Source organism: Mustela nivalis (genome assembly GCF_964662115.1).
Source record: "Mustela nivalis genome assembly, chromosome: 8".
In the NCBI taxonomy this organism is placed as follows: domain Eukaryota; kingdom Metazoa; phylum Chordata; class Mammalia; order Carnivora; family Mustelidae; genus Mustela; species Mustela nivalis.
The window spans coordinates 6,128,991-6,154,810 of NC_139027.1; the positions used below are offsets into that span (position 1 = coordinate 6,128,991).

Below are 25,820 nucleotides of genomic sequence, written 5' to 3' on the forward strand. Positions count from 1 at the left end.
AATTCACAATGTTCTTCCTATGTTCACTGAAATTTTTATTTAAAAAGCAGTATTACTGATTTAGATTTCTGGGGACCGAAGTCCATATTTAAATGGATATTCCCCCAAGTCCCATTAAATTCTCTTCATGGTCACATTTTAGGAGATAAAGCTATACAGCTTTACATAAAACTGTAACTTTAAATTCTCAGAACAATACTTAAGAAAGGTTAGTATAACAGCCCATGTAATATTATAAAACCAAAATTATCTGAAACTCTCTAATGGTACAACTCAATGTTTACAAAAACTGAATTACTTGAAAGCTAAACAATATACTCTCAAATTTTGGCATTCTGCTTGAATACCCACTGAAACATACTTCTAACACCAGCCAAAGCACTCATATTCACATAATTAACTTTTCTAGTTTCAAAATCTCCACTTTATTCCCTATAACACGTAACTAGGCATCATTTACATCTGAAGAAGAGATGGCTCGCACTACCGATCTCTGGTAAAACACTAGCTCTTAAGACATGTAGTCCAATTTTACACATTTCCAGGCATCCCTAGACAAGTGGATCACAAAGTAGGTACAAATCATTACTACAGTTTACGTAAGATAAAAGGGAAGTTATCAATAAACTTCATAAAGTAGTAAATTCATCTGCCCCTTAAAATGAGTGTGCAACTGTTACAAAGCCATAGTGAATGGTTTATAAAATGTAGTTTTATTTTACGTTACTCTGCTGTTACACAGGGCATAACATTTTTCACAAGGCCTTTTTGGGACTACAGTCAATGATCAGCAACACACAATTGTGGTTCAACTCTCTACACGACAGGCACTAGACAAACCAGACACCCTCTCGTATGTGCATAAATCTGCTTGGAAAAGTAGTAACGTTTTAGACCTGGACTTGTATACTTGATTTCCCCTTTCTAGGGTAGTAAGAAATGACATGCACTTTCATTTGCCAAAAGCAATGCTTGTACACTTGCAGCAACGTGCTATTTCTATTATACAGTAAAGTGAACACCAGAACTACAAAGGCAGAAGGTGTAAGTGAATTTTTATTGGGAAGGGAAGTTGTCCACTTAAACAGCAGCAAATGAAGAATAAGGAAACCTCCTGTTGTCACAGATACACAAGACCTCCATCATATATGATACAGGAGGCATTTTAATTTGTGACCCCCAGCGCAGAAATGCCAAATGCTTTTCCGTTCAATCGAATACTTCTGGATTCCTACCAAAAAGGAATACATTAAGAGCATGGAAAAGTTGCTTACGGAAAGGAAACCCCTGAAGAGGGAAGGAGGGAATGTAGAAATCAGGAAGTTATGCAGAACACTTTGTAAATTGTAATGACTACATTTTCATATCTTCACAGTAATACAAAACACAGTCACTTGCAGAACTGGTTCAGATTACTTCAATACCAGATACATTTTTAGTCCTCTATAGAAGTGTTTGGAAGTTACTTGTGTTTATATGAAATGAAGCTATTAATACTTTTCTACAGCAGTAACTGCACACCAGGAAGGCCAAGACAAACACAAAATCAAGGAATGGAGTTTTTCCCAAAGCTGCAGTGTGAAAAGACTATAAACAGTTGATTCCATACACATGAGTGGGTTCTTTGCTATAGGAAATCCAAATGGAATAAGGAATGGAGATGAGTAAAAAGGTTTCTTGAGGGGAAGAAGGATGACCACCCTGTATGCATTTAGTTTTCTGCCCCTTCTGCCGCATCACATTCTTCTCCTGCACTGTCTGATGTCCATAACTAGGGGAAAAAAAAAAATCATAATGTTATCCAGACAACAGAGACCGTGACTAAGAACGGATGTTAAGATTTCTCAAAATCTCAACCACCACCAACTCCTCCAAAGTGTATCTTTGTAAACCTTTCACTATGTATTTAAAATTGATACACAATCATACACTATTTGAGTACTTTTTTCAAGCTTTCTCTTTTAAAAAAGTGTAACTTCAAAACAACAAAAAAGGCAATATCCTTAGAATTTAACGTTCTCTCCATTTGCAGCAGCCCAATGCTCTTCTGAAAGCACTACTGAAATATAATTTATGAGATGAATAAGGCAAAAAAAAATTTTAAGGGGGAGGCGAACTACCGTCATGATAGCAGTTTCCAAATATTTGAAAGTCCACCGTATGGAAAAGGGGCAGACCTACTGCACCTCTGGCCGAGGGTTAAGTGGCAGCAGGTGACGAAGTGAGAACAAAGGAGCAGCGGGCATGCAGATGCACAAAGCCTTCCTGCATTAGCCAGGATGTTAAGATCTCCAAGGAACTCTCCAACTGTAGGATGGAATGACGAAGCAAAAGAAGGGAATCATCAACAGCTACTGACCACAGCCTACAGCAACACCAGGAGACTAGTGGTATTTCCAGCATTCTAGAAAAGCTAGAATCTTATAGATCTTTAAGTTATTGTTAATGTACTAAAATGAATTTAAAAACAAAAACAAAAACAAGTATCTCTAAAGCAGTGTAAAAGAGAAATAAAACAAAGCCAGCTAAGAGAGACAGCAGCTCCACGGTATTCCCGAGGGGTACTGGCTCAGAGCTTTTCTTCTATGGAAGTGGTTTATGCTCATGGTTCTGCTGTCACCACGAGCACCGGGAATTCTAATGGCTGGGAATGAAGTGTCACAATTTCCTTGTTTAGCAAAGTTGAACAGATACGATACTAACTTAAGAAAAAAAAAATCCTTTCCAGCGAAAGATAAAGGTCCAAACTGAGGCCGTGGGGAATCACACTCACATTAAAAGGCACAGTGCCCTCTGCCACATGTTGTCTAAAATTTTTGACATATCAAATTTATTCGCACCTATAAAAGAAGCTAAGTAAAGTTGAAATTCTTTTTTTTTTTTCTCCATTACTTTTCCCTTCATTATCTGCCCATCCAAGAAGTAGGGAGAGAAACAAAAGAAAACAAAGACAATTAAATGGAACAAGTTTTGTCCCAGAGGCATAGGTGCGATAAATGGAGGGTAAGGGTTAATCCCATCAAATGCCTGTAAGACATGGTAGATTTCACAAGATAAATGTTTATTAAAACCAAGCACTTCAAAGTGATTTTAGGAAAGCTTATAGTGCCTAACTTGCTGTAGCTAATTTACCCAAGGGAAGAAAATATTGCAACCACAACAACTTTCTATATTAACATAATTTATCAACATTTTTGTTCCAATGATATAGTGAGGATTATTAAGAGTTCCTATAGTCTAGGAATGCCTGGGTGGCTCAGTTGGTTAAGCAGCTACCTTCGGCTCAGACCATGATCCCAGTGTCCTGGGATCGAGTCCCGCATCGGGCTCCTTGCTTGGCAGGGAGCCTGCTTCTCCCTCTGCCTGCCACTCTGTCTGTCTGTGCTCGATCTCGCTCCTGACAAATAAATAAAATCTTTAAAAAAAAAAAAAAGAGTTCCTATAGTCTTAGTACCTTCTCGGGAAGGGCTAGGTCTGATAAAATGCCCATTCAACTTGGAAATCGGCCCGCAGAACAGCTGGCCAATACAATATACTAACAAGCACTGAATACTTTTACTTGCATATCTCTATATTCATTTTCTGAGAGAGAGTATAGCTCTTACACAACCCACCTCAAAAGACAGGAAGGCTGAAGTAGAATGTAAATACCTTTTTTCTTAAAAAGGAAATGAAATTAAAAAGAATGAGCAACTCACTGTTAGGTTGTCTCTAAGCAACTGCATGATGAGGGTGCTGTCTTTGTAGGAATCTTCATTCAGTGTGTCAAGTTCTGCGATGGCCTCATCAAAAGCCTGAGAAAAATCGTAATACCCATGGTAAACAGTATCTGTGTCAACACAAACTGATTATAATTACAAACCATTTTTATAAAATAGCTAAGCATCCACTTTATGTTCTACTATCAATTAAAAACAAAATTCAGTGGAATCATTTTCACAGTTTATGATAACGATCTTAACAGTATGGGAAAGAATTTCTGAGAATGACCTGAAACTTACCGTTTTAGCCAGTGTGCAGGCAAGCTCTGGGTTATTAAGGATCTCATAGTAAAATACAGAAAAGTTAAGAGCCAGCCCCAGGCGGATTGGGTGCGTGGGCTGCATCTCTTTCTTGCTTATATCAAAAGCTTCTTGGTAAGCTCCTTGGGAATTATCTATCGTTTCTGCGAAGGGGGAAATAAAAGCACAATACTGAAAATATCCGTCAAGTATACAGAGAGCGTATTAGCCTTTAAACTATGCTACTAACTCATGCAGAGCTAGATTTTTCTGTGGCCTTCTTTTAAAAGCATAGCAGCAAACCAAAACAGTACCTCCTACTGGGTTACTGAGAAACTACTTTAACAAGTTGCTTGTTTCAGCTTTTAAAAAAACCCCAACAACATGAGACAATTCAATCGATTTTTCGAAATCTGTGACTAAAACAATTTTCTTTCTTGGTATCTTTTAATTTTACTAACTGGAAATGCATCAATTTAAAAATAATTTGATAAAAAAAATTTGATACATGTCAATAATATCTCAATAACGCTAGGAAAAAAAAATTGGCTCTAATACCTCTTCTAAAAATAACAGAAACACTTTACAAAGATCACCACCACCAAAATCTCTATTTTTGTGATTTGTGAAGACAATACTGATCCTTGCTATCAAGATGTATTATGTGAAAGGCCATATAAAAGTGTCAGTATAAAGAACAAAATCTACTCTGACCAGAGGTTGAATACTGGCCTGACAAAAATGTCACCTTCCTGAAAAAACTGTTCAATAAGTATGACCAATACTACTCTGATTGTACCCATGCTTTCAAAAGGGTAAGGAGAGACCACTGGCCCATTACATACAGCTTTAGAAATACTGACCAAACAGAAATGTAAAGTGAGCCTTTTATGGTGTGAATATGTGCATTTTCTTCCCTCGAAGTGGCACATTTATTGATCTAAATATAGCTGGTACAGCCCTCACATAGTAAGGAGTTCTTGCTGTTTCGCACAGAAGGAAATACTATCATGAGTAACAGTAAGGTGTCTCAGCTCCTAGGCTGTAAATATAGACCCAGACTATTGGAGTATTCTATGGATAGGAACAGAAATGCCATGAGCCAGAGAAGGTTAAATCAGATTAATGCTGGAACTAAGTATTCCAGAGACATCCCTTATGATTTGCAAATATCTGTCACTTTCAGTTTTGCTATCTTTAAGGCAACAGAAATTAGGCATCATTAAGTTAAGTATACAAATTTTATCACAGAAGAATACGACAGTGTCCTCTTTGTAGCTTCACAATTACACTGGTATTTGGGATGGTAAAACTGTTCCACTCTTGTTAGTACCTCTGTGAGGGCACAAAGCCACGGTAACTCCTTGAGAATACACACTCTTTTTGGATGGGGCAAGATTAAAAACAAGAATAATGAGCTTACTGGAAATAAGGAATTAGGTGCAACTTCTACCTAGAACTTGTAAGTATGAGCAGGCACATACACAATATTTAACAGGACCTCAGCTACTGCTAACTCCAGGAGACGGAGTCCACTGCTAATAAATCACTTTGATTTTCTTTTTACAATCAAGTCCAGCAATTAAGGTATTCTCTTCCCTGTGTCTATATTTTCTAAGACAAATTATATACCAGCAATCCTCTCATCTCACCACTCTTCCTCAGAAATTTGGTTATATAAAATTCGCAGTACACGTAATGATCCTTCGAAATAGGTAGGTAGTAGTTAATAAATAACAGTGTCAAACAGAAGAAGTACAACATCCTGTTTCTTTAATCTGATTGTAACTTCCAATTAAGTTTCAAGGTACACAGGTGACTGGGGGGCTCAGTTATTCAGTGTCTGCCCTCAGCTCAGGTCATGATCCCAGGGTCCTGGAATCAAGCCCCGCGTCAGGCTCCCTGCTTGGTGGGGAGACTGTTTCTCCCTCTCCCTCTGCCTGCTGCTCCCCCTACTTGTATTCACTCTCTGTCAAATAAACAAAATTTAAAAAAAAAAAAAAAAAAAAGTTTCAAGGTACAATGATACAAAGGGCCATGTTATAATACAATCTCTCAAATCATATGCAAATGACTAGGGGGCAAAAATATGCTGAACCAAAAAAAAAAAAAAAAAAAAAAATGCTGAACCAAATTCTAAGGTATAAAAGATTATGCCTCTTTTATTTTTTTTTTTTAATTTTATTTATTTATTTCAAAGACAGAGATCACAAGTAGGCAGAGAGGCAGGCAGAGAGAGAGAGAGAGGGAAGCAGGCTTCCCGCGGAGCAGGGAGCCCGATGCGGGGCTCGATCCCAGGACCCTGAGATCATGACCCGAGCCAAAGGCAGCAGCCCAAACCACTGAGCCACCCAGGCGCCCCCCCTCTTTTATTTTTTAAGTAGGCTCCACGCCAGTGTGGAGCCCATCGCAGGGCCTGAATTCAGGACTGTGACCTGAGCTGAGATCAAGAGTAGGATGCTTAAAGGTGTTTAAACAACTAAGCCACCCAGGCTGCCAAGAGTAAGCCTCCTTTAAATAATATCTTAGCAGATTATTATCAAAGAGCTTTTGAGTTTTTCAAAAACAGCACATAATGTAAATTGAGACTGTTTTTATTTTTCAGAACATTAAGGTAACGTTATTAATTTTCTTTTACAAAGATTCCAAGATTTTTTTTTTTTTTTTAAGGATTTCAAGATATTTAAAAAGTTACAGAGGGCCTGGAGATTACACAGAGATTACTGTTACAGTGTCCCACTTATCCTCCCTTCCTTTTTTATTTTCAATTTCACCCATAAACCAAACATACTTACGCTTTCGATCATCACCACATGCAACTTCAGCAAGGTACCGGAAGTAATCTCCCTTCATTTTCAGATAGAAGACCTTACTCTCTGGATTAGTTGCATTGGCTATTAAATACTTATCCAACAATTCCTGAAAGAAAGAAGATAAAATATCAGGTACTAATAAAAAGCTATTTTATTACAGACAAGAACAACGATATGCATTTGAATCATGAACTACCACAGTAACTACAACCATCCCGCCTTGGACTTGAAGCCTGGGCCGAGAGCAGGGGCCCTGTGGCTGTCATGAGTTGAATGGTCTGGCTCACAGCAAGGCACAGTTTCCAACAGTAGAGCCAGGGTGCATCAAAGACTAAACAGAAAAAGTCAAGTCTATTCACCCTCCATTCAAGCATTTCTTGGTACTGGCTGGGGACCAGGCGCTGTATTAGCCAGAAGGGATATAAAGAAAACAAAGTTCTTGCCCTCAAAGAGCTCACAGTCTAATAAGAAAAGCAGTAAGTACACCACTACCATACGCCAGGCATTAAGAGATATGTGACTAAGGGACAATGGTGGCACAGAGAGAGCATCTGGCTGTGCTGGTGATGGCTGCCGCAGACAGGCTGCCCCTAAAGAAATATTTGACTTGTTAAGGAGAGAGCAGGATTGTAGCAGTTTGAAAGTGGGATGTGCAGTCATATTTTTTTAGGGTGTGTGTGTGTGTGTGTGTGTATATAAAAAATTCCAGGCCTAACACGGGGTTTGATCTCATAACCCCCACATCAAGAGTCACCTGCTCTACTGACTGAGCCAGCCAGCCACTTCAGACTGGGGAAAGACATCAAGTATGAAGAACAGGGTAGGCACAGAACAAGTCAGCCAGCATGGCCCAGAGCAGGACTGACTATTTTCAAGGTCTTCTGCAGAGCAATACTCATCCGAAATAAGGTTAAGTACAGGGACCAAGAGACAGCAGTCTAGAGACACACAGAGCAATCTGACAGTCATGTCAAATCAATTACTTGAAAAAATCGGGTTAGCAATTAAGTACGTCTTCATTCTCTATTTTATTCAAAGAAACGTACCCTTGAACCAGTGAGCTAGTGCCTCTCAAACTGAGGGATATGCACAAGGTGTGCAGAAGAATAAAAAGTTGCGGGCTCAGTCAGTGCAGCATGCAGCCCTGATCTCCGGGTTTTGAGTTCCAGTCCTGCGCTGGGCGTAGAGATCACTTAAAACAATAAAGTCACAGAAGTCAAATATGACAGATCTTTTTGGACTATCGATTTTATGTGATGGTAAGTAAAAATTGTTTTGTAATGAAAAATATTATGGAAGAAAATAAAATTCTCATAGAAATTTTAAGATACTAATACCTGTACCTCACAGGTTTGTTTGGGCAATAAAACCAATAAATGGATGTGAAAGCATGGTATAGTTTCCGCATATTAAGTACTCAATGTTAGTGATTAACCAGCCAGGTGCTCCCACTCTTCTGCCTAGGTGCAAAGTTTGAGAAGTACTGATCTAGACAATGCAACACTAGTTACAAAGTATAAGCAAGGCACTGACACAGCCATGCTTGCTTTCTGGAAAAATAGCCGCCCATATTATCAACTAAACATTACATAAAGATACCAACTACAATACAGAATTACAAGTTTGGAGGAACTCAGTTAAGACTTTCAAATTCACTTAAGTATATTACCAAAGAAGTAAAAGATTGTTTACAGACTTTTAAAAAAGGCTAAGGAAAAGTTTAGAAAATGTAGTTCTAACTCAAGAACTTCCCTGTTGTTTATCTAAAAACGGCCTAAACAAAATGCAGTGGTTACATCCGTAAGTTATTTTGAAGAAAATAAACAAAAATGTTAAAAAAGAAAAACATACTTTAAATTCTTAATTTTAACAGTTTACATAAAGATATTTTAAAAAAGAGTCTAAAGCTCAGGAAAAATTCTTAATTTTAAAATTAGCTCACAAAGCCCCTGAAGGCTATATATTATAAAATTGGCAAACTCTTATCAAAATTATGGCTTCAGTCTGGAAAGCTGCTGGACCAGGAACGCAGCAATAGAGGTCAGGAAGGGCCACACCCAAACAAGAGCAGCGAGTGTAGAAACTAATGCCTCCAAACCACCATCCTCTTAACTGAGACAAGATTCAAAAGACTGGGTTGTAAGAATTTCTTCTGCTCAACATCACCAATTTTAACAGTTATTAAAATGTAGGGCACCTGGGTGGCTCAGTGGGTTAAAGCCTCTGCCTTCGGCTCAGGTCATGTTCCCAAGGTCCTAGGATCAAGCCCCACATCAGACTCTCTGCTCGGCAGGGAGCCTGCTTCCTCCTCTCTTTCTCTCTCTCTCTGCCTGCCTCTCTGTCTACCTGTGATCTCTGTCTGTCAAATAAATAAACTTGAGAAACTCTTTCTCAGAATCTTAGAAATTTGTACAACTTTAACTTTTTACTCAAATACCATTTTTATCTATCACAGATGATTTTCAGTTCAAAAACTACTTTGGGGAACACCTGAATTTAGGATTTTTGTAGGGAGGGTGGACAACCCTGTGAGACTGCCAAAAAAGTTTACTTGTTCTCAAATCTCAAACTGACTCACAGTCATTCCTATCTTCTCTTTTTAAAGATTTATTTATTTTATTTTTTTTTTAAAGATTTTTATTTATTTACTTGAAAGACCGAGATCACAAGTAGGCAGAGAGGCAGGCAGAGATAGAGGAGGAAGCAGGCTCCCCGCAGAGCAGAGAGCCCGATGTGGGGCTCGATCCCAGGTCCCTGGGATCATGACCCAAGCCGAAGGCAGAGACTTTAACCCACTGAGCCACCCAGGCGCCCCTAAAGATTTATTTATTTGAGAGATTGGTGAGTGAGAGAGAGCAAATGAGCAGAAAGCCATCGTGGGGCTTGATCCCACGACCCTGGGACCATGACCTGAGCCCAAGGCAGACACTTAACCAACTGAGCCACCCAGGTGCCCTAGTCACCCCTATCTTAAAAGAAAAACCAAACAAGAGTGGATTCTGAGAAGTTGTATTAAATAATAATGCAGGGCGCCTGGGTGGCTCAGTGGGTTAAGCCGCTGCCTTCGGCTCAGGTCATGATCTCAGAGTCCTGGGATCGAGTCCCGCATCGGGCTCTCTGCTCAGCGGAGAGCCTGCTTCCCTCTCTCTCTCTGCCTGCCTCTCCATCTACTTGTGATTTCTCTCTGTCAAATAAATAAATAAAATCTTTAAAAAAAAAAAAAATAATGCAAACACAGTATTTATTCTATGGTAATCACCACCTCTGCTTGTACCCAAACTGAGAAACTGTAACATAAAACAAAGTGCCTCTCACTTTTCTTTTTCTCCCAAGTGAGTCAGTCTGTTAAGACAAGATCTCAGAGGATCTCCAAAAAGGTGCCAACTCTGGTGAAGACATTTAGTCACACAAAAAGGCTACTCGGTACCTTTAACACGTAGCACTTGGTGATTAAACGTGGGAGAAGAGGTTGAGAAAGCCCGAGTGGAGTGAGGACTAGGGGTGAGAGGAGAGATGTGATTCTAGCACTATCTGCCGCTCTCGGTCCCACAGCCAGATGTGCGCGTGCTCATGACGACGGCTTCCTGGCCTTGCAAAGATTTTTGGAAAGCTGCTTAACAGCTATTGCACTAGTAACTACAGCCACTTTCGAGCTTAAACTCTTCCTTTCCCTATTTACATGTGACTGACAACACCGGCTTTTGTAAAGTGACTTTACATCACTTCCCTCCTGGAGGGTCAGCCAGGTCACGTGGTTCCTCATCATCTGCCACTAGCCCGCTGTGAAGGAAAACAACAGTTACAGAACACTTCTGTCTTTCCACATGCTATCAGTAGCACAGGTGTGTATTTTAGCCCCAAAAGACTGGATTCTGCTTCAGTATTACCAAACTGATCATGGCTGTTATCAAGTAGTATCAACACCAGTATTAATTATTAATGCCAGATAGAATAAGGACTATAAATATTTAAGATATATAGCCTAAGTATACAACTTCAGAAAAAAATCATTAAAAAAACTCAATATGCATAAGAAATCTTTCCACATAAGGTCACTTGTAAGAAGTCACAAGAAAGGGAATCTGTTAACCACATCTACACAGTTAAAAGCTCCCCTGCTAATTTCTCCTGTGTGTTACTCTTGTTGAGATCCCTTTTGTAGATCTTCAACCCACAGATTTTATGATCCTGGAAGGTCTGGGGAGCTAAGCTGGTAGTTCCCTCCAACACAGACAATGACTTGGGTAGAAGGCAAGTGATGCATTCTTTTTTTTAGATTTTTTAAAGATTTTAAAAAATATTTTATTTATTTCTTTGACAGAGATCACAAGTAGGCAGAGAAGCAGGCAGAGTGAGGAGGAAGCAGGCTCCCTACTGAGCAGAGAGCCAGATGCAATGTGGGGCTCAACCCCAGGACACTGGGATCATGACCTGAGCCTAAGGCAGAGGCTTTAACCCACTGAACCACCCAGGTGCCCCATAGATTTTTTTTTTTTTAAGATTTTTAAAGATTTATTTATTTATTTGAGAGCTCAAGAATCTCAAGGTGACTCCCCACTGGGCATGGAGCCCGACACAGGGCACAATCCCATGACCCACAAGATCATGACCTGAGATGAAACCAAGAGTCAGACAAGACGGACTGCCCTAATTACAAGACGGACTAATAACTGAGTTCCAGACCACAGAAACTCAAACCTGAGCAAAGTCAGAGGAAAAACTATCAGTGCCTATACAGCTCATTTTAAGAGATGCTAAAGGACCTTAGAATAAGCTTAATCTCATACAGATAGGATGGCAAAAAAAAAAAAGAGAATTGTATCAGAAAAACTGTGAAGAACTATGTAAGAAATGAAAATGTCCAGCACTAATACTGACGCAGATTTAGTCATAGTAACCATTCCTCTTCAACCCCATGTCTTGAAGAAAAGGCTAGGAAGAAAACAAAACTTCATTCATACTCTAAGAGTGAATTATTTTGGCATATAATAATCCTACCATCACATCAACAGTTTTTTGGACTTTGTTTTTAAAGATTTTATTTACTTGACAGAGAGAGACACAGCAAGAGAAAGGACACAAGCAGGGGGAGTTGGAGAGGGAGAAGCAGGCTTCCCCACAGAGCAGGGAGCGCGATCCGGGGCTCATGACCTAAGCCAAGGCAGAGGCCCAAGGGACTGGGCCACCCAGGCACCCAGTATCAACAGTTTTGCTGAACAATTCATCAGGCTTTGATGGTAATATTCCCTGGAATTCAACAAGCTAAAACAGTATCTTTACCTTAAATTCATTTAAGTGGTTTCTGTTTTACAGACAAAATAAACTGGCTTCTGTCCCTCATTATATAGCTTAATAAACAGATTTACTGAGAAGAGTAGGTTAACTGATGAAAAGCCTTAAAATACAAACAAAATAATCAAAAGAAAACAAAAAATATTCTTTTTCCTATTAGTAACTTGAAATTCATTAATAAAACACTACTAAACACACTGGATCTCTGACTTTAGGGCATATATACTAATCATCATCTGCATATTTTTATCAGCTTAATCAGCACACATTACCATATAAAAACTGTGTCTATTGACTCAGCAAGATCCCAGTGTCCTTCATGTGCCAACTCCCATCCTGAGCACTCTCTGTATCACTTACATATAAACAACCACTGACAATTAAAAAAAAACAAACAAACACTAGAGTCCAGAAATAAGTCCAAAATCATAAAATTAAATGGAGCCAGAATCTGAAACTAGAGCCAGTATTTCTAATTAGTACCCTATAAAATAAGGATTAATATAGCCCAAAATATCTAAGAGCATTTGGCTATACGTTAGATATATAATTAGTAAAACAAAACCAAACAAAAGAATATGGTGCAGAGGGCAATATAATTATTTAACAACTGGAACATTTACTAAGTGGTAAAAGCTAAACTTCTAACACCCTAATTTTAAGTATTATATACGGTACAAAGAGCCACTGACATGGTAGGTATGAAGAACAGTCTCTAGACAGTGACTGTCTCTTGCTCAGGTTGATTAATCGAAGACACTGAAATCAAAGTAAAACTCAAGACTCAAGAAGGAAGTCATATTTCATCCAGAAAGAAATTATGCAAATATAACCACCCCGATTTGAGGGGGCCAAGGGGATCCTTCAGAAGCTGCTCATGACAGGTTGGAATTACAGGGTGGATCCAAGACAGACAAAGATAAAGGACAAGAGTAACTTTAGGTTATTTTAGAATGTATGATTTTAGAAATAGATTATCATTCATGAAAGTGACTTCTGTCATTAGCTTTTGATCTTGTCACAAATCACAGCTTCTCAAAACTCTGTTTCTTTATATATAATGAGTATTAAGATCCAAAGGCCTTCCATTCTCAGAAATTACCATTTTAAGTACAGGAGGCTAGGGCTGAGTTGCCTAAAGGCAACAAGTCACCCAAAACATGATCCAACTTGATCAGATTTCACAGCATCAATTAATCCATGGAAATAATTTCTACCCTTAATAAAATGAATGCCTTGAACAATTAATTGCTCTTGCACTATTCAAAAATTTTACTGATTTAGAACTGTCAAGTCTTGGAATCCAAGTGTTGAACTCCAACTCTGGTGGATGGCTAAAAAAAAGAATGTAGTAAAGCTTTTCAGAAATAAGAGGTCAATGACCAATGTGAGAGATCCCAAGGGCTGTGTGATTTAGTGGACATCACACCAGCAGATGAGATCAGTTACAGTTCAAACTCAAGTTGCAAAGCCTATTCTGGTCCTTACTTCCTTTACTTGAAAGCTTGTATCAAATCTCAAGACTCTTCAAACAAACAAAATTTCAACAGTAAATTGTACCACAGGAGTAGTATGTCCTGGTTAGCCCAGGACGGCCCCAGCTTAAGCCTGCTGTCCCAGTGTAGTACTAATGCTACATATTTCATTCTTTTTTTTTTAAGATTTTATTTATTTATTTGACAGAGATCACAGGTAGGCAGAGAAGCAGGCAGAGAGAAAGAGAAGGAAGAAGCAGGTACCCTGCTGAGCAGAGAGCCCGAAGTGGGGCTCGATCCCAGGACCCTGGGATCATGACCTGAGCCGAAGGCAGAGGATTTAACCCACTGAGCCACCTAGGCGCCACTACATATTTCATTCTTAATAAGTACCCCACTTCAGAAGATAAATACTCCTTCTCAAGATAAGGCATCAGTCGTAATTCAGAGCTTTATTTCAATACTAAAAAGTAAGGAACTACATCTCTTGCTCTACCACTTAACATTCGCATAGAAGGTGCTAACATTTTTAGGCATGTGCTGAGAATGGAAGGTGAAGTCATGTTAATAGTAACGGTTCTTTCTCTGAACATTTTTAAATTTTTGGTTTTTTATTATTTTTTTAAAAAGATTTATTTATTGGGGGGAGAGGACAGAGGGGAGAGGGAGAAAGAGAATCTCAAGTAGACTCCTGGCTGAGTAAGGAGTCTGACTTGGGCCTCAATCTCACAACCCTGAGGATCATGACCCTGAGCTGAAAAAAAAATCAGACACGTAACTGACTGAGCCACCCAGGCACCCCTGAACAGCTTTTATTTTTATTTTTTAAAGATTTACTTATGAGAGAGTGGGAGAGTGATGTGTGCAAGGAGGGGCGGGTGGGAGGAGCAGAGGGAGAGACTCTAGTACAGACTGGAATCTGTATTTGAAGGTTCTTGCACTCGCGGTGATTCTTAGGGGCACATCTGACTTTGTTAGGCTTTACACTTTAGACATGTATACACTTACATATGGAAATACATATTGTTTTACTACAAATTCCTTTTATTTCTCCCATTAGTCTTAATGTATATTTAAAATTATGTGTAGGTATATTACTTACTAACTTCATTTTAATTTAGTTAAGGACACAGAAAATACTAGTTATAGATGGGGTTATTTGAAAGAATAATTGAACAGGGAAGACCTGCACTGGGCTCCTTGCTCAGCAGTCTGCTTACCCCCTTCCTCTGCTCCACACCCCCCCCCCAATGCACTCACACACTCTCTTTCTCTCTCTCTCAAAGAAATAAAATCTTTAGATTTAGGGGAAGGATTCTCCCTTCCTTATCTGTATTTTCTCGAAGCACAGTAAGACTCTGGTTTCTATTAAAATAATGCATAATACATGGACATCACAGAAAATTCGAAAGTGATAAAGCTTCTCTCCTCTCCCTGGGTTCTTAGCCATCCAGTTCTTCCCCTCCCTCAAGGAAACCATCATTACTACTTTCTTGTACATTCCCCCAGATATTTTATACATTTAAAAATCCATGTTCTCCCTCCCTCATGTCACCATACTATACCACTGCTCTATACCTTGCTTTTTCCATATAATAACCCCTCTGAATCATTCCATATCCATATAACTGCCTCTTTGTACACAGATGACTGCATAGTAGTCCACCAAACAGGCAACTTTTGATATTTCCCACAATGCACCAAATGTACACTTTATGCTAAGGATAAACTGTCCTCCCTGGAGGCCGTTTTCAATTTACAATCCCACTAGCAATGTTCTGAATGTTTCTAGTTCTCAACATCTTCTGAACTCAGAAAAAAAACATTCTTTTTTCTTTTTTCCAGTCTGTAAGGGAAAAATATATTATTAGAGTTTTGTTTGTAGTTTTATTATAAATGAAGTCAAACCAGTTGAATGTCCTTTTCTGTTAACACTGTATCTACATCATTTGCTATTTTCTTAAACTGATTTGTAGAAACTCTTTATAAGTTCATGATATGAGTTCAGTTCCCAGATGTATCTTATATAAATCTCATGTATTTTAAAGACTGGCAATTAAACAGCATTTGTTAATATCTTCTATTATATTAAATCATATATCATATTACCAACATTTCTGACCAATATGAGAAGCACAAATTAATGGGACTTATTCAATTTGAACACAAAATTCACGAACAGAAGACTTCTAACTAAAATACAAGTCTGAGGGGCGCCTGGGTGGCTCAGTGGGTTAAGCCGCTGCCTTCGGCTCAGGTCATGATCTCAGGGTCCTGGGATCGAGTCCCGCATCGGGCTCTCTGCTCAGCGGGGAGCCTGCTTCCTCCTCTCTCTCTGCCTGCCTCTCTGCCTGCTTGTGATTTCTGTCAAATAAATAAATAAAATCTTTAAAAAAAATAAAATAAAATAAAATACAAGTCTGAATGCAGGTTTACTGTGCTGTCCACCTGACCTCACCAAACGGTAACATATTTTAACTGCTACCCAAATGGCAGTATATCAGAAAAAAATACCTCCACACAGAGAGACAGAACATACCTCGATCAATTTAATATGGAGTACTTCAGAAATCTGTGACTCATTATCTTCAAAGAGATGGGCAAAAACAAGACTTTCTGATTCTGGCAGCACAGGGAGACTGAGCAGACTTTCCCTTCTAAAAAATAAACAAAATCCCAAAGAGAAGCAAATAAAACAGAAAAACTGTAACAGAGCTCCAAAAGAAGAAAGGGAGATCTTGAGGTGCTGGACAGAAAGATAAAACAAAGAGCTAAAAGTGTCAGTTTATAATAATGACAATGGTTGTGTACAGGGAGTAGGGGCCTAGAAAAACTTCCGTCTGTCACCGCTGAGAAATAGCAAGAAAACTATTTCCTGGGCTTTGAGGCCGGTGCGCAGAGTCTCCCATAACAAAGTGAAACCTGAACCCATGTCCCGTGCAGGTGTTATTCAGAGTTTTATTCCATACATGACGTGTGAGTCCACAAGCTAAACATGTACACAGAAATGGGGCAAAGCCTAGTGTGCCCGCAGAAACGAATCACCAAACCACTGCAAAGACGCTTCCACAATCCAAGACACACACAAGTTCCATGGAAAAAACTACATCCCTGCTATTGAAAATAACAAACTCATCATAATGAGGGATCAGCACGCAAACAAGAGGTTAGTACCCAAGAACTCAGAAAATGAGTGTGTAACAAAACATAAAATAAGCATGTTAAAAATGATTAAAGATACACATTTTAGTAGTTACGGATTAAACAGATGCTACTGCCCAGGACTAGCTTCAAAAGAGGGGTGGATGGGAAGGAGTGTTTCTGGTGGGGATATAAAGAAAACACAATTCATAATCGCTGAAGCTGGGTTATGAGTTATTAGAACATTCTCGTTGTTTCTGTAGAAGTCTGACACTTTTATTTGATTAAAATAACCAAAAAAGATTAAAAAAAAAAAAAAAGGAATAAGAAGCTAGGGGGAAGTACATGATACAATAAATTTTTTTTAAAAAGGGGAAGTCTGGAAGTGAAGGGGTAGGGGAAAAGGTTTTTAGAATTAAAAGAAAAGAGAAAAAATTAGTAAAATAGAAGGCCCATTTTAAGAAACTAATCAGAACACAGAACAAATAACTAACAAGATGAGAAAATTATGGATAAGTCTAGAGATGCAAACAGAGGTCTAAAATACGATGTTTAGGAGCGCCTGGGTGACTCCATCTGTTAAGCGTTGACTCTTGATTTTGGCTCAGGTAGAGGTCTTGGGGTCATGAGATCGAGCCCTGGGTCAGGCTCTGAGCTGGGCATGGAGTCTGCTTAAGATTCTCTCTCCCTCTTCCCCTCGCACTCTGTCTCACTCTCTCAAGGAAAAAAAAAAAAAAGATGTTTAAGATAATATGTGATAGGAATTCTAGAGAGACGAGAAAGAATGAGGAAGAGATGCTATTCACGAATGCAGGAGTAAGGCTGAGGCTCTCCCAGTAACACTACAGAAGACAGTAATCTTCCGAGTAGAAACACACATTGAATCCCAAGAAAGAAAATAAAAATAAACTCATACCTAGACCCTCATGTAAAACTGAAGAATGCCAAAGACAAGAAAATTCTTAAAAGCAACCAGAGAAATGACACATTACCTATAAAGGAAGAAACAACAATATGACTGACGACTGATTTTTCATCAGAAAACAAGTATCTTCAAAGTGCTGAGAAAAGCAACTGTCAGCTGCAAAATAAATTATCTATCCAGACAAAGACAGAAGTTCCCACTCAGACCTATACTGAAAGAACCCTTTTAGAGTGGGAAGGAAGAAGTAATGGAATAAAAGAGAAGGCACCAATTAGAATAATTACAGTAACTAAAATTTCAAGTAACTGAAAAATTCCTGGTCTTAATCTGTGAAGTTTCCACACTCCTAAAACTGTAACAACACAGCATTATTGTGAAGATTCTGAATAACAATACATGTGTGATACATAATGTGTGTAGTGGGTAGTATTTCAGATTACCTAGAAAGACAGAAATTCTCTCAAACGTTGTATGTGCAAAGAACTGAGTTGGCTATAAAAGGACGTGTGTCTCCCAACTCTCTTTTAGAGGATTATCTACATTTTTAAGTATAGTAATTTTTTTAAACAAGTGTCTGCCTTTATGACTACACTTTCAAAACTCTGATGACTATGAAAATTTGCTATCAGGAAGAAATGTTTCATTAGAATAACCTAGAATCTCAAATATTTCAAGAGTTCACATCCATTTTAAAGTAACTGACAAGGTATAGGTTAATTTGAGGTATTTATTGGCATGACTTTAACCAATATCTACATGTTAATGACTCAGAAATTTGTCCCTTGCTTATTTGGGCAATTTACTTTACAGCTCTGTACCTCAGTTTATTCATCTATAAAACAGAGTTAATGCCAATCACTATTACTTCACTGGGCTGTCGTGAAGATTAAGTGAATTAATTCAAATTACTCAGAATACTGCTTGTACATAAACCTCAAAGAACATATACCAACACACACATCTTTCTCTCACACACTAGACTGAGGGCTCCTCAACACATGCACTTGTGCGCGGGCACACACACACACACACACACAGAACACCCTGGATGGGCCACTAGGACTTTAAACTTTACTCATTAAAAAATAAAATTTGCCTTGTGAACACAATGTGTTGACTCTCCTCCCCTACTCAATTTTTCTTAGAAAAAGCACTCAGTTGCCTTAGGTTGGAAACATGGGTATCATCCTGATATTTCCTTTGGCCTTACTCCCCTAGCCCTCTGATATTCAGCGACCCAAACCCATGGATGTAATTTTATCCAAGTCCAGATTTCACTTGGAAACCTCAGAACAATAAGCATGGTATACTTTGGGAACATGCATCTTCCTCTCCTGAACTGTAACCCACTGAAGGAAAAGACTTTCTAGTTTTGATATATGAAAATTTGTATAGCAAATTAATAAAAATGCAAGACTTGACTATAATCTGACATAATGGAAAGTAAATATACCTTAAAAATAAGGATTAATCAATCAGAAAGAACAGAAAGAGACATGGAACAGAAGAGGATGAAGAAAACAATCCAATATATAGCAAGGAGTGTGAGCCACAGTCCATCAACCCACTGGCAAACGCATGCCTTGCTGTAGACATCATGGCCATTACACATTTGAACAGCCACAGAATTCCTCATCATGAGGCCACATTTATGAAGTAACTTCCTGATGATGACTAGATTTCTGGGTGAGTCTATCTGCCTACTGAAAGAGAACATACTGGTCATACCAACACAGGTACTGTCAAGTTTTGTGCTAGTTATCCCTTACTCTAGACGAATAATGTTTTTGGTTTTATATACCAGTCACAACATCTTGACTGTTTGGGATCTACCCCTGAACCAACCCCCCCAACCACAGTGTGTTTGAATCCACAAGGATAAAGGTTGTACTCTGAAGTGCAGGAAACTCTGGGAGGTAATACAACCCCTCCAGCAATCCATTCACACTCCCAACTTCCCTGTAGCGTTACATAGTTGAGTATCCTCGTACATTTGTAAATGATTTTCTATTAGATCTAATAGATCTCACTATGCTTTCAACAGAAATAAATTTATTTCCAAACCTGTTTCTATATTTACATTCCTTATTCCTACTTTACTATTCCACCATCCTCTTCCCTCTCCTAGCTACCCAAAGCCACCAGCAATGCCTCTGACTTTCACTCTCCTTTCCCCATCCCACCACCTGATGTCAAGCGCTACTGATTCTGCCTCTGTAGCAGTGCGTCGATCTATCTTCTCAGTCTCATTCCTATTTCTATTACCCAAGTTAAGCGTATCATTTCACCTCAACTAATCCAATCACCTAACTGATCTACCAGGCTTTAGCGGTCTTCTCTCTCTAATCCATTTTATACCCTGCTGCCAGATTAACCTTAAATTCCATTCTGGGTTTGTTAATAATCTCCTGTTCAAAAATCCCAAGGGCTGGTTAAAGAAAGAATAAATTTCTAGGCTCACATTTCTCATCCTCCAGAATCAGACTCTAACCTACAGCCTCCAACTCACATAAATGGTAAAGAGATACTCATCCCCGCTGCCATCGCACGAGCAAGGTGAAGCTGGGAGAAAAATCCACCTTCTCCACTGTATCATATATACTGGGTAGCACTGTCTTGACTGATGCCCGACCTTTACCATTCCTTCCACAGCAGGGAGAGGACGGAGCAACAATGAGGTGCCTCCCAAATGCCAGAAGGAAAGAGTACCGGCAAGCGGTGCAGTAGAAGCTGGCAACAGCAGGTACTGGAGGGAGTGCGAAAACAAACACGGAGTAATCTCTAGCACTATTCTGAAGAGACGGTACTTAGGTCCACGAACACAGTCCACTGACACAGTAACAGCAGATTACCTCTACAGAGGTTGAATGCAGCAGGTGTCAGAGTAATGAGTCATTGAGATTATCCAACTATTGCCTTTTGTTGGATTTCTATGCTCACCAATTTCCAAATGCTAAATTCGATTCCTCCTGTAAATGTATCCGTAGGCAATAAACATGACTAGACCATCATACTCTCAGTTCCACTCTCACTGGACCAACAAATTAGATGTGGAGCCCATCTAAGGGGACAAATCCTGGACCATAACTGGACACTACAACTACTGTTGTTTTAGTGATCTGGCACTCCCACCAAACAAACGAATTCTTTATCCTGACATTGGTGGCAGTGGGGGAATCCTTGAAAAAGTGTTATTAGGCCATTACAGCAATAGTCGCTATTTACTAAAATTCGTACAACTCCAGGGTACTCATGAATGTGCATGTGCATTCTTGGGAGAAAGAATTGTTAGTAATAGACTAAAAACCACCATTTATGTTCAAACTTTTGAAACATAATTCTAAAGGTAACAAAGACATAAAGTTCAACACTGGCTGGGATATTTGTCAAATTTACAAATCAATATGACTACTGTGTCATGATAAATTGTCATCATGGTTAGAGAATAAATATGGATTCTGCAGACCCAAAGGGGTATGTGCTACTCTAGTTATAATGAAAGTAAAAAAGTAAGCCAGATTAGTTTATACAATCAAGTGCTTAATTATTTTTGTGGGCAAAAGAAAGTAAAGAGCAAAATCAATCAATCAATCAATCAATCACACGATAAACAAGCAGAGAGGAAAGGCAGAAAAAAAATCCAAAGCTCTCAATATTCAGTAAGAGAGAAAAAGCTTTATCTATTTCTCTGCCTCCTCCCCATTTGGGCAGGGGGTGGGGGAAGAAGGCTGGGCAGCAAAGCAAAGTTTATTGAGCATATTAGGCGAAGATGGCCTTTCTATGACACAGAGCACTCCCTCTGCTCCCCTCAACAATTAGTCCTTCACAAAACCCAAAACGAATAAAATGCTCTTGTATAGAATGTTCACCCTTTCTTCCAACTCGGCTACAGAGCTGTTATGACTACGGTGTTGAAGACACAGACCAGAGTGTAAGACTCTAACACACAGAGGGGTGTCTATGGACGCCCACGTGCCAGCATCAAAGAAAATCACTGTCCCTGTACCCTCACTTCACACAAAGCAGCTGACCCAATTCCAGATATGAGAAACAAATGTCATGCTCAGTCCTTGATCTCTGACCTATCTGCTGTATGTCCTCACATATTAGTGGTCTTAACAGCAAAATAGGGATGTTAGACTCTCTGTTCAAAGATTCTCAACTCTCCAAAAAAAAAAAACAAAAAAAAGATTCTCAACTCTCTGGCCAAGATATGCAGGTTTGGAACGACAGTTTAATACACCCAACTGGTAGTACCAACACTACTTTCTAAATTTGTCAATCTGTACAGAAAAACAATTACACATACACAACCACAAGACAACCAACATTTACAGATCAGTGCTCCCAAAAGAACCAAGGCTAATACCACTGTCTGTACTTACTTCCCCTTAGAGAACTTGTAATTTACTGGTATCCAGAAACTACTCTAGCCACTGATTTGCAAAGAAAAAGAAAAATGACAGTGAAAAAACAAATTTTCCTTAAAGGAAACAAAACAAAACAGGAAGTCAAATTGTAAGTTTAGTACTGACAGACATCCTGATACCTAATAGAAAGCTGTTCTAGTAATTAAAAACAGGTTAAAACTGTCTTGCTAACTTGGTGTATGGGTCAAGTTTTGAGATATCCTAGGAAAACTACCAAAAAAAAGGTAATAGCTTACACTAGCAAAATACCAGTATACTTTCATATGAACTTTGTCTTTTGTTAAGTCTATGACAAATGGATTAAGCCATTTCTACATTACAGAAATTATATAATTATTTGCAGACTAATTTTTCCATCTGTGGCTAAGCTATACCACATACAATTACCTCTGCAATATATACATAAGCGCGCACACACACACACACACACACACACGTACACAGAGCTCTAGTCTACCAGCCCTGTTACAGGGCACAAAGAGAAGAACAGAGTCAAAAGGAATTTAACAAACTGTGGTAAGGAGGCACCTGGGTGGCTCAGTGGGTTAAAGACTCTGCCATCAGCTCAGATCATAATCCCAGGGTCCAGACCATCAACTCTCTGCTCAGCAGGGAGCCTGCCCTCCCCCCTGCCTCTGCCTACTTGTGATCTATTAAACAAATATATAAAATCTTACAAAAAAAAAAAAAAGAAAGAAAGAAAAAGAAACTGTGGTAAGAAAATTATTCTGCATTTGGAACCAAATTTGTATGGTTGACTGATTACATTCAACTGAACTACTGGGTACAGCACAAAAAATAACCTTGAAAAATAAAGTAGTGCTTATAGTATAGAGAGGAGAAAAGAAAGATGAAGTCCTTATTCCCACATACCCTTAAAGCTTACCAATACTGATCTGAATTGGTTGTAATTTGTTTTGGGGGCAGCCACAAGAGGAACTCAGGACATCGGTAAACTCCAAACCATACGGAATTTTGCCTCACGACAAGGCTTGGTGAGAAAGAAAATGTTACATTAACAGAACAACACATTCTTACACAAGGGAAAGAATTACTAAGGTAAGCAAGTTCACAGTATAGAACAGGAAGTAGTTCCTTGTGGCTGGAGCAGAGGGAAGGAAGGTCGAGAAAAGAGGCTGAAGAGTCTCCTAAGTCCCATTCAGGAACCTGGACTCCTCCTGACATGGTAATAGTTACAAAATTCTAACAGTCAGTGATTATTTCCTCCCCCAAGTCTTCTAAAGCAATAGAAGCATATATCGAAAGAGATAAAAGGCAGCTGTTCTAGCTGAAGAACGTGCTTACGTAAGGCCCCACTTTGCCCCTATTTCCACATAAGAGAATCCAGAGAAAGGAGAGCGGATTTCCGAAGAATGGGGTCTGCAGAAGGAGGCTTTACAACAAAGGCAGTGGAAACGGAAAGAGCACTTCTCTTTCTTTTCTTTTCTTTTTTAAGATTTTATTTATTTATTTGACAGAGACCACAAGTAGGCAGAGAGAGAGGAGGAAGAAGGCTCCCTGCCGAGCAGAGAGCCCAATGCGGGGCTCAATCCCAGGACCCTGAGATCATGACCTGAGCCAAAGGCAAAGGCTTTAGCCCACTGAGCCACCCAGGCGCCCCAAAGAGCACTTCTCTAGACAAACTGAATTTGAGTTCACAGCTAACTGGCCTCAGTTCTCATACAAGTAAACACATCTCATTTATCCATAATTGCACGCAGAATAGTCTAAGATAACAGATGTGAAAGTATTAATAAGCTATAACTTGTAACTGACTACAGAACAAGTGCAGGGGCACCTAAATTATCTTGCAGGACACATGTGATTTTAACACACAGAAACAGTAGACGGAAAGCTGTACACGTGAGAATAGCAGTAAGCAGAGGGATGGAAACAAGCTCCAGAGTGTTTTGGGCAAACAATTGGCTGGAGCATTAGGATGGTGTAGCCACAAGTTTTCCTTAAGTGAATTTTTATGCCAAACCATTTGATTATTTTTTCCATAAACTGAGAATTGCAGATCAAGGATATACTAATTAACATTTCAACAACTGGTGCAAGGCAACTGAATAACTACATGGAAAGAACGAACGTTGGATCCCTTTCTTCCCACCATATACAAAAGCGGACTCAAAATGGACCAAAAACCTAAACGTAAAACCCAAGACGTTATAAATATTAGATGAAAACGTAAGTGTAAATCTTTGTGACTTTGGATTAGACAATGGTTCCTTACATATTACACCAAGAGCACAAGCAACCGAAGAAAACAAGAAAGCCAAACTTCATCAAAATTAACTTTCGTGTTTCGAAAGACACTATCAAGCAAGTGAAAGACAACCTACAGAATGGGAGAATATATTTGTAAATTATATAACTGATAAATGTATGGTATCCAGAATATATAAAGTACTATTACAACCCAACAAAGACAACCCAATTAAAAAATGATCAAGGATTTGAATCAACAATTCTACAAAGATTGACAAATCGCCAGTGAGCATAGGAAAATATGCATAACATCCATTAATCATCTAGAAAATGCAAATCAAAAGCACTTCATATCCACTATGACTGTTGGTGAGGATGCAGAGATACTGGAACTCTAGTGGAAATTTAAAATGGTGCAGGCACTCTGGCACTATGGCAATTTCTCAAGTGGCTAAACAGTGTTATCATATGACCCAGGGATAGGACCAAGAGAATGAAAAGATGTCCACACAGAAACGTACCTGGGGGGGCCCCGGCTGGCTCAGTTGGTGGAGCATGTGACTCCTGATCTCAGGGTTGTTAGCTCGAGTCCAACGTTGGGTAGAGAGATTACTTAAAAATAAAATCTCAGGGACATCTAGATGGCCCAGTGAGTTAAGCCTTGGTTTTGGCTCAGGTCATGATCTCATGGGTCATGGATCAAGCCCCATATCCGGCTCTGTGCTTGGCGACGAGTCTGCTGGAGATCATCTTTCTCTCCCTCGCTGCTTCTCTCTATGCTTCCCCCCACTCATGCACTCACTTTCTCTAAAATAAATAAATAAAATCTTTTAAAATTTTTCAAAAAAAAAAAATAGAAAAAAGGGTACATGAATGCTCATAGTAGCATTATTTCAAATAGTCAAAAGATGGAAGCAACCGAATGTCCAAAGACAGATGACTAGATAAAAAATGTGGTACATCCATACAATGGAATATTATTCAGGCATAAAAAGGCATGATGAATCTTTTTTTTTTTTTTTAATTTTATTTATTTGACAGAGAGAGATCACAAGTAAGCAGAGAGGCAAGGAAGCAGGCTCCCCGCTGAGCAGAGCGCCTGGCATAGGGCTCCATCATCCCACAACCCTGAGATCAAGACCCAAGCCAAAGGCAGAGGCTTAACCCACTGAGCCACCCAGGTGTCCCAACATGGATGAATCTTTAAGACATTACACTAAGTCAAACAGATAATAGAGTGTATTATTACATTTATATGATGAAATGTCCAGAATAGGCAAATCTACAGAAAATGAAAGTAAATTAGTAGTTGTCAGGGGCTGGCAGAAGTAGAGAGAGGGGATAACTGCTAATGGGCATAGGATTTTTGTGATGATGAAAATAAATCAGAGAATAGTGGTGCTGCTCAATTTTGTAAATATGCTAAAAACCACTGAATCATATACTTTAAATAGGTGAATTTGAGTATTTGAGTTATATTTAATTAAAACAACTGGCTAGCTCAGTCAATAGAGTATATAAGACTCTTGATA

General features: G+C 39.0%; 1 protein-coding gene and 1 long non-coding RNA gene across 2 annotated transcripts in view; both read right to left on the reverse strand.

Moving 5' to 3' along the window:
- Window positions 1-694: 694 nt before the first annotated feature.
- The window catches only part of YWHAQ (tyrosine 3-monooxygenase/tryptophan 5-monooxygenase activation protein theta), a 38,919-nt gene continuing 13,793 nt past the window's right edge, over window positions 695-25,820 (reverse strand). The window contains exons 3-6 of the mRNA XM_082743667.1: window positions 6,797-6,920; window positions 4,002-4,165; window positions 3,699-3,794; window positions 695-1,771 (exon numbers count right to left, since the gene is read on the reverse strand). Coding sequence (XP_082599793.1) covers window positions 1,712-1,771; window positions 3,699-3,794; window positions 4,002-4,165; window positions 6,797-6,920 — 444 coding nt within the window. The 3' untranslated portion in view covers window positions 695-1,711. The remainder of the gene's footprint in view (window positions 1,772-3,698; window positions 3,795-4,001; window positions 4,166-6,796; window positions 6,921-25,820) is intronic.
- Window positions 14,182-18,811, reverse strand: LOC309871023. The gene is made up of 2 exons (XR_014314953.1): window positions 15,998-18,811; window positions 14,182-15,787 (listed from the first exon to the last, which is right to left on the reverse strand). It is a non-coding gene; the product is annotated as an uncharacterized lncRNA (long non-coding RNA).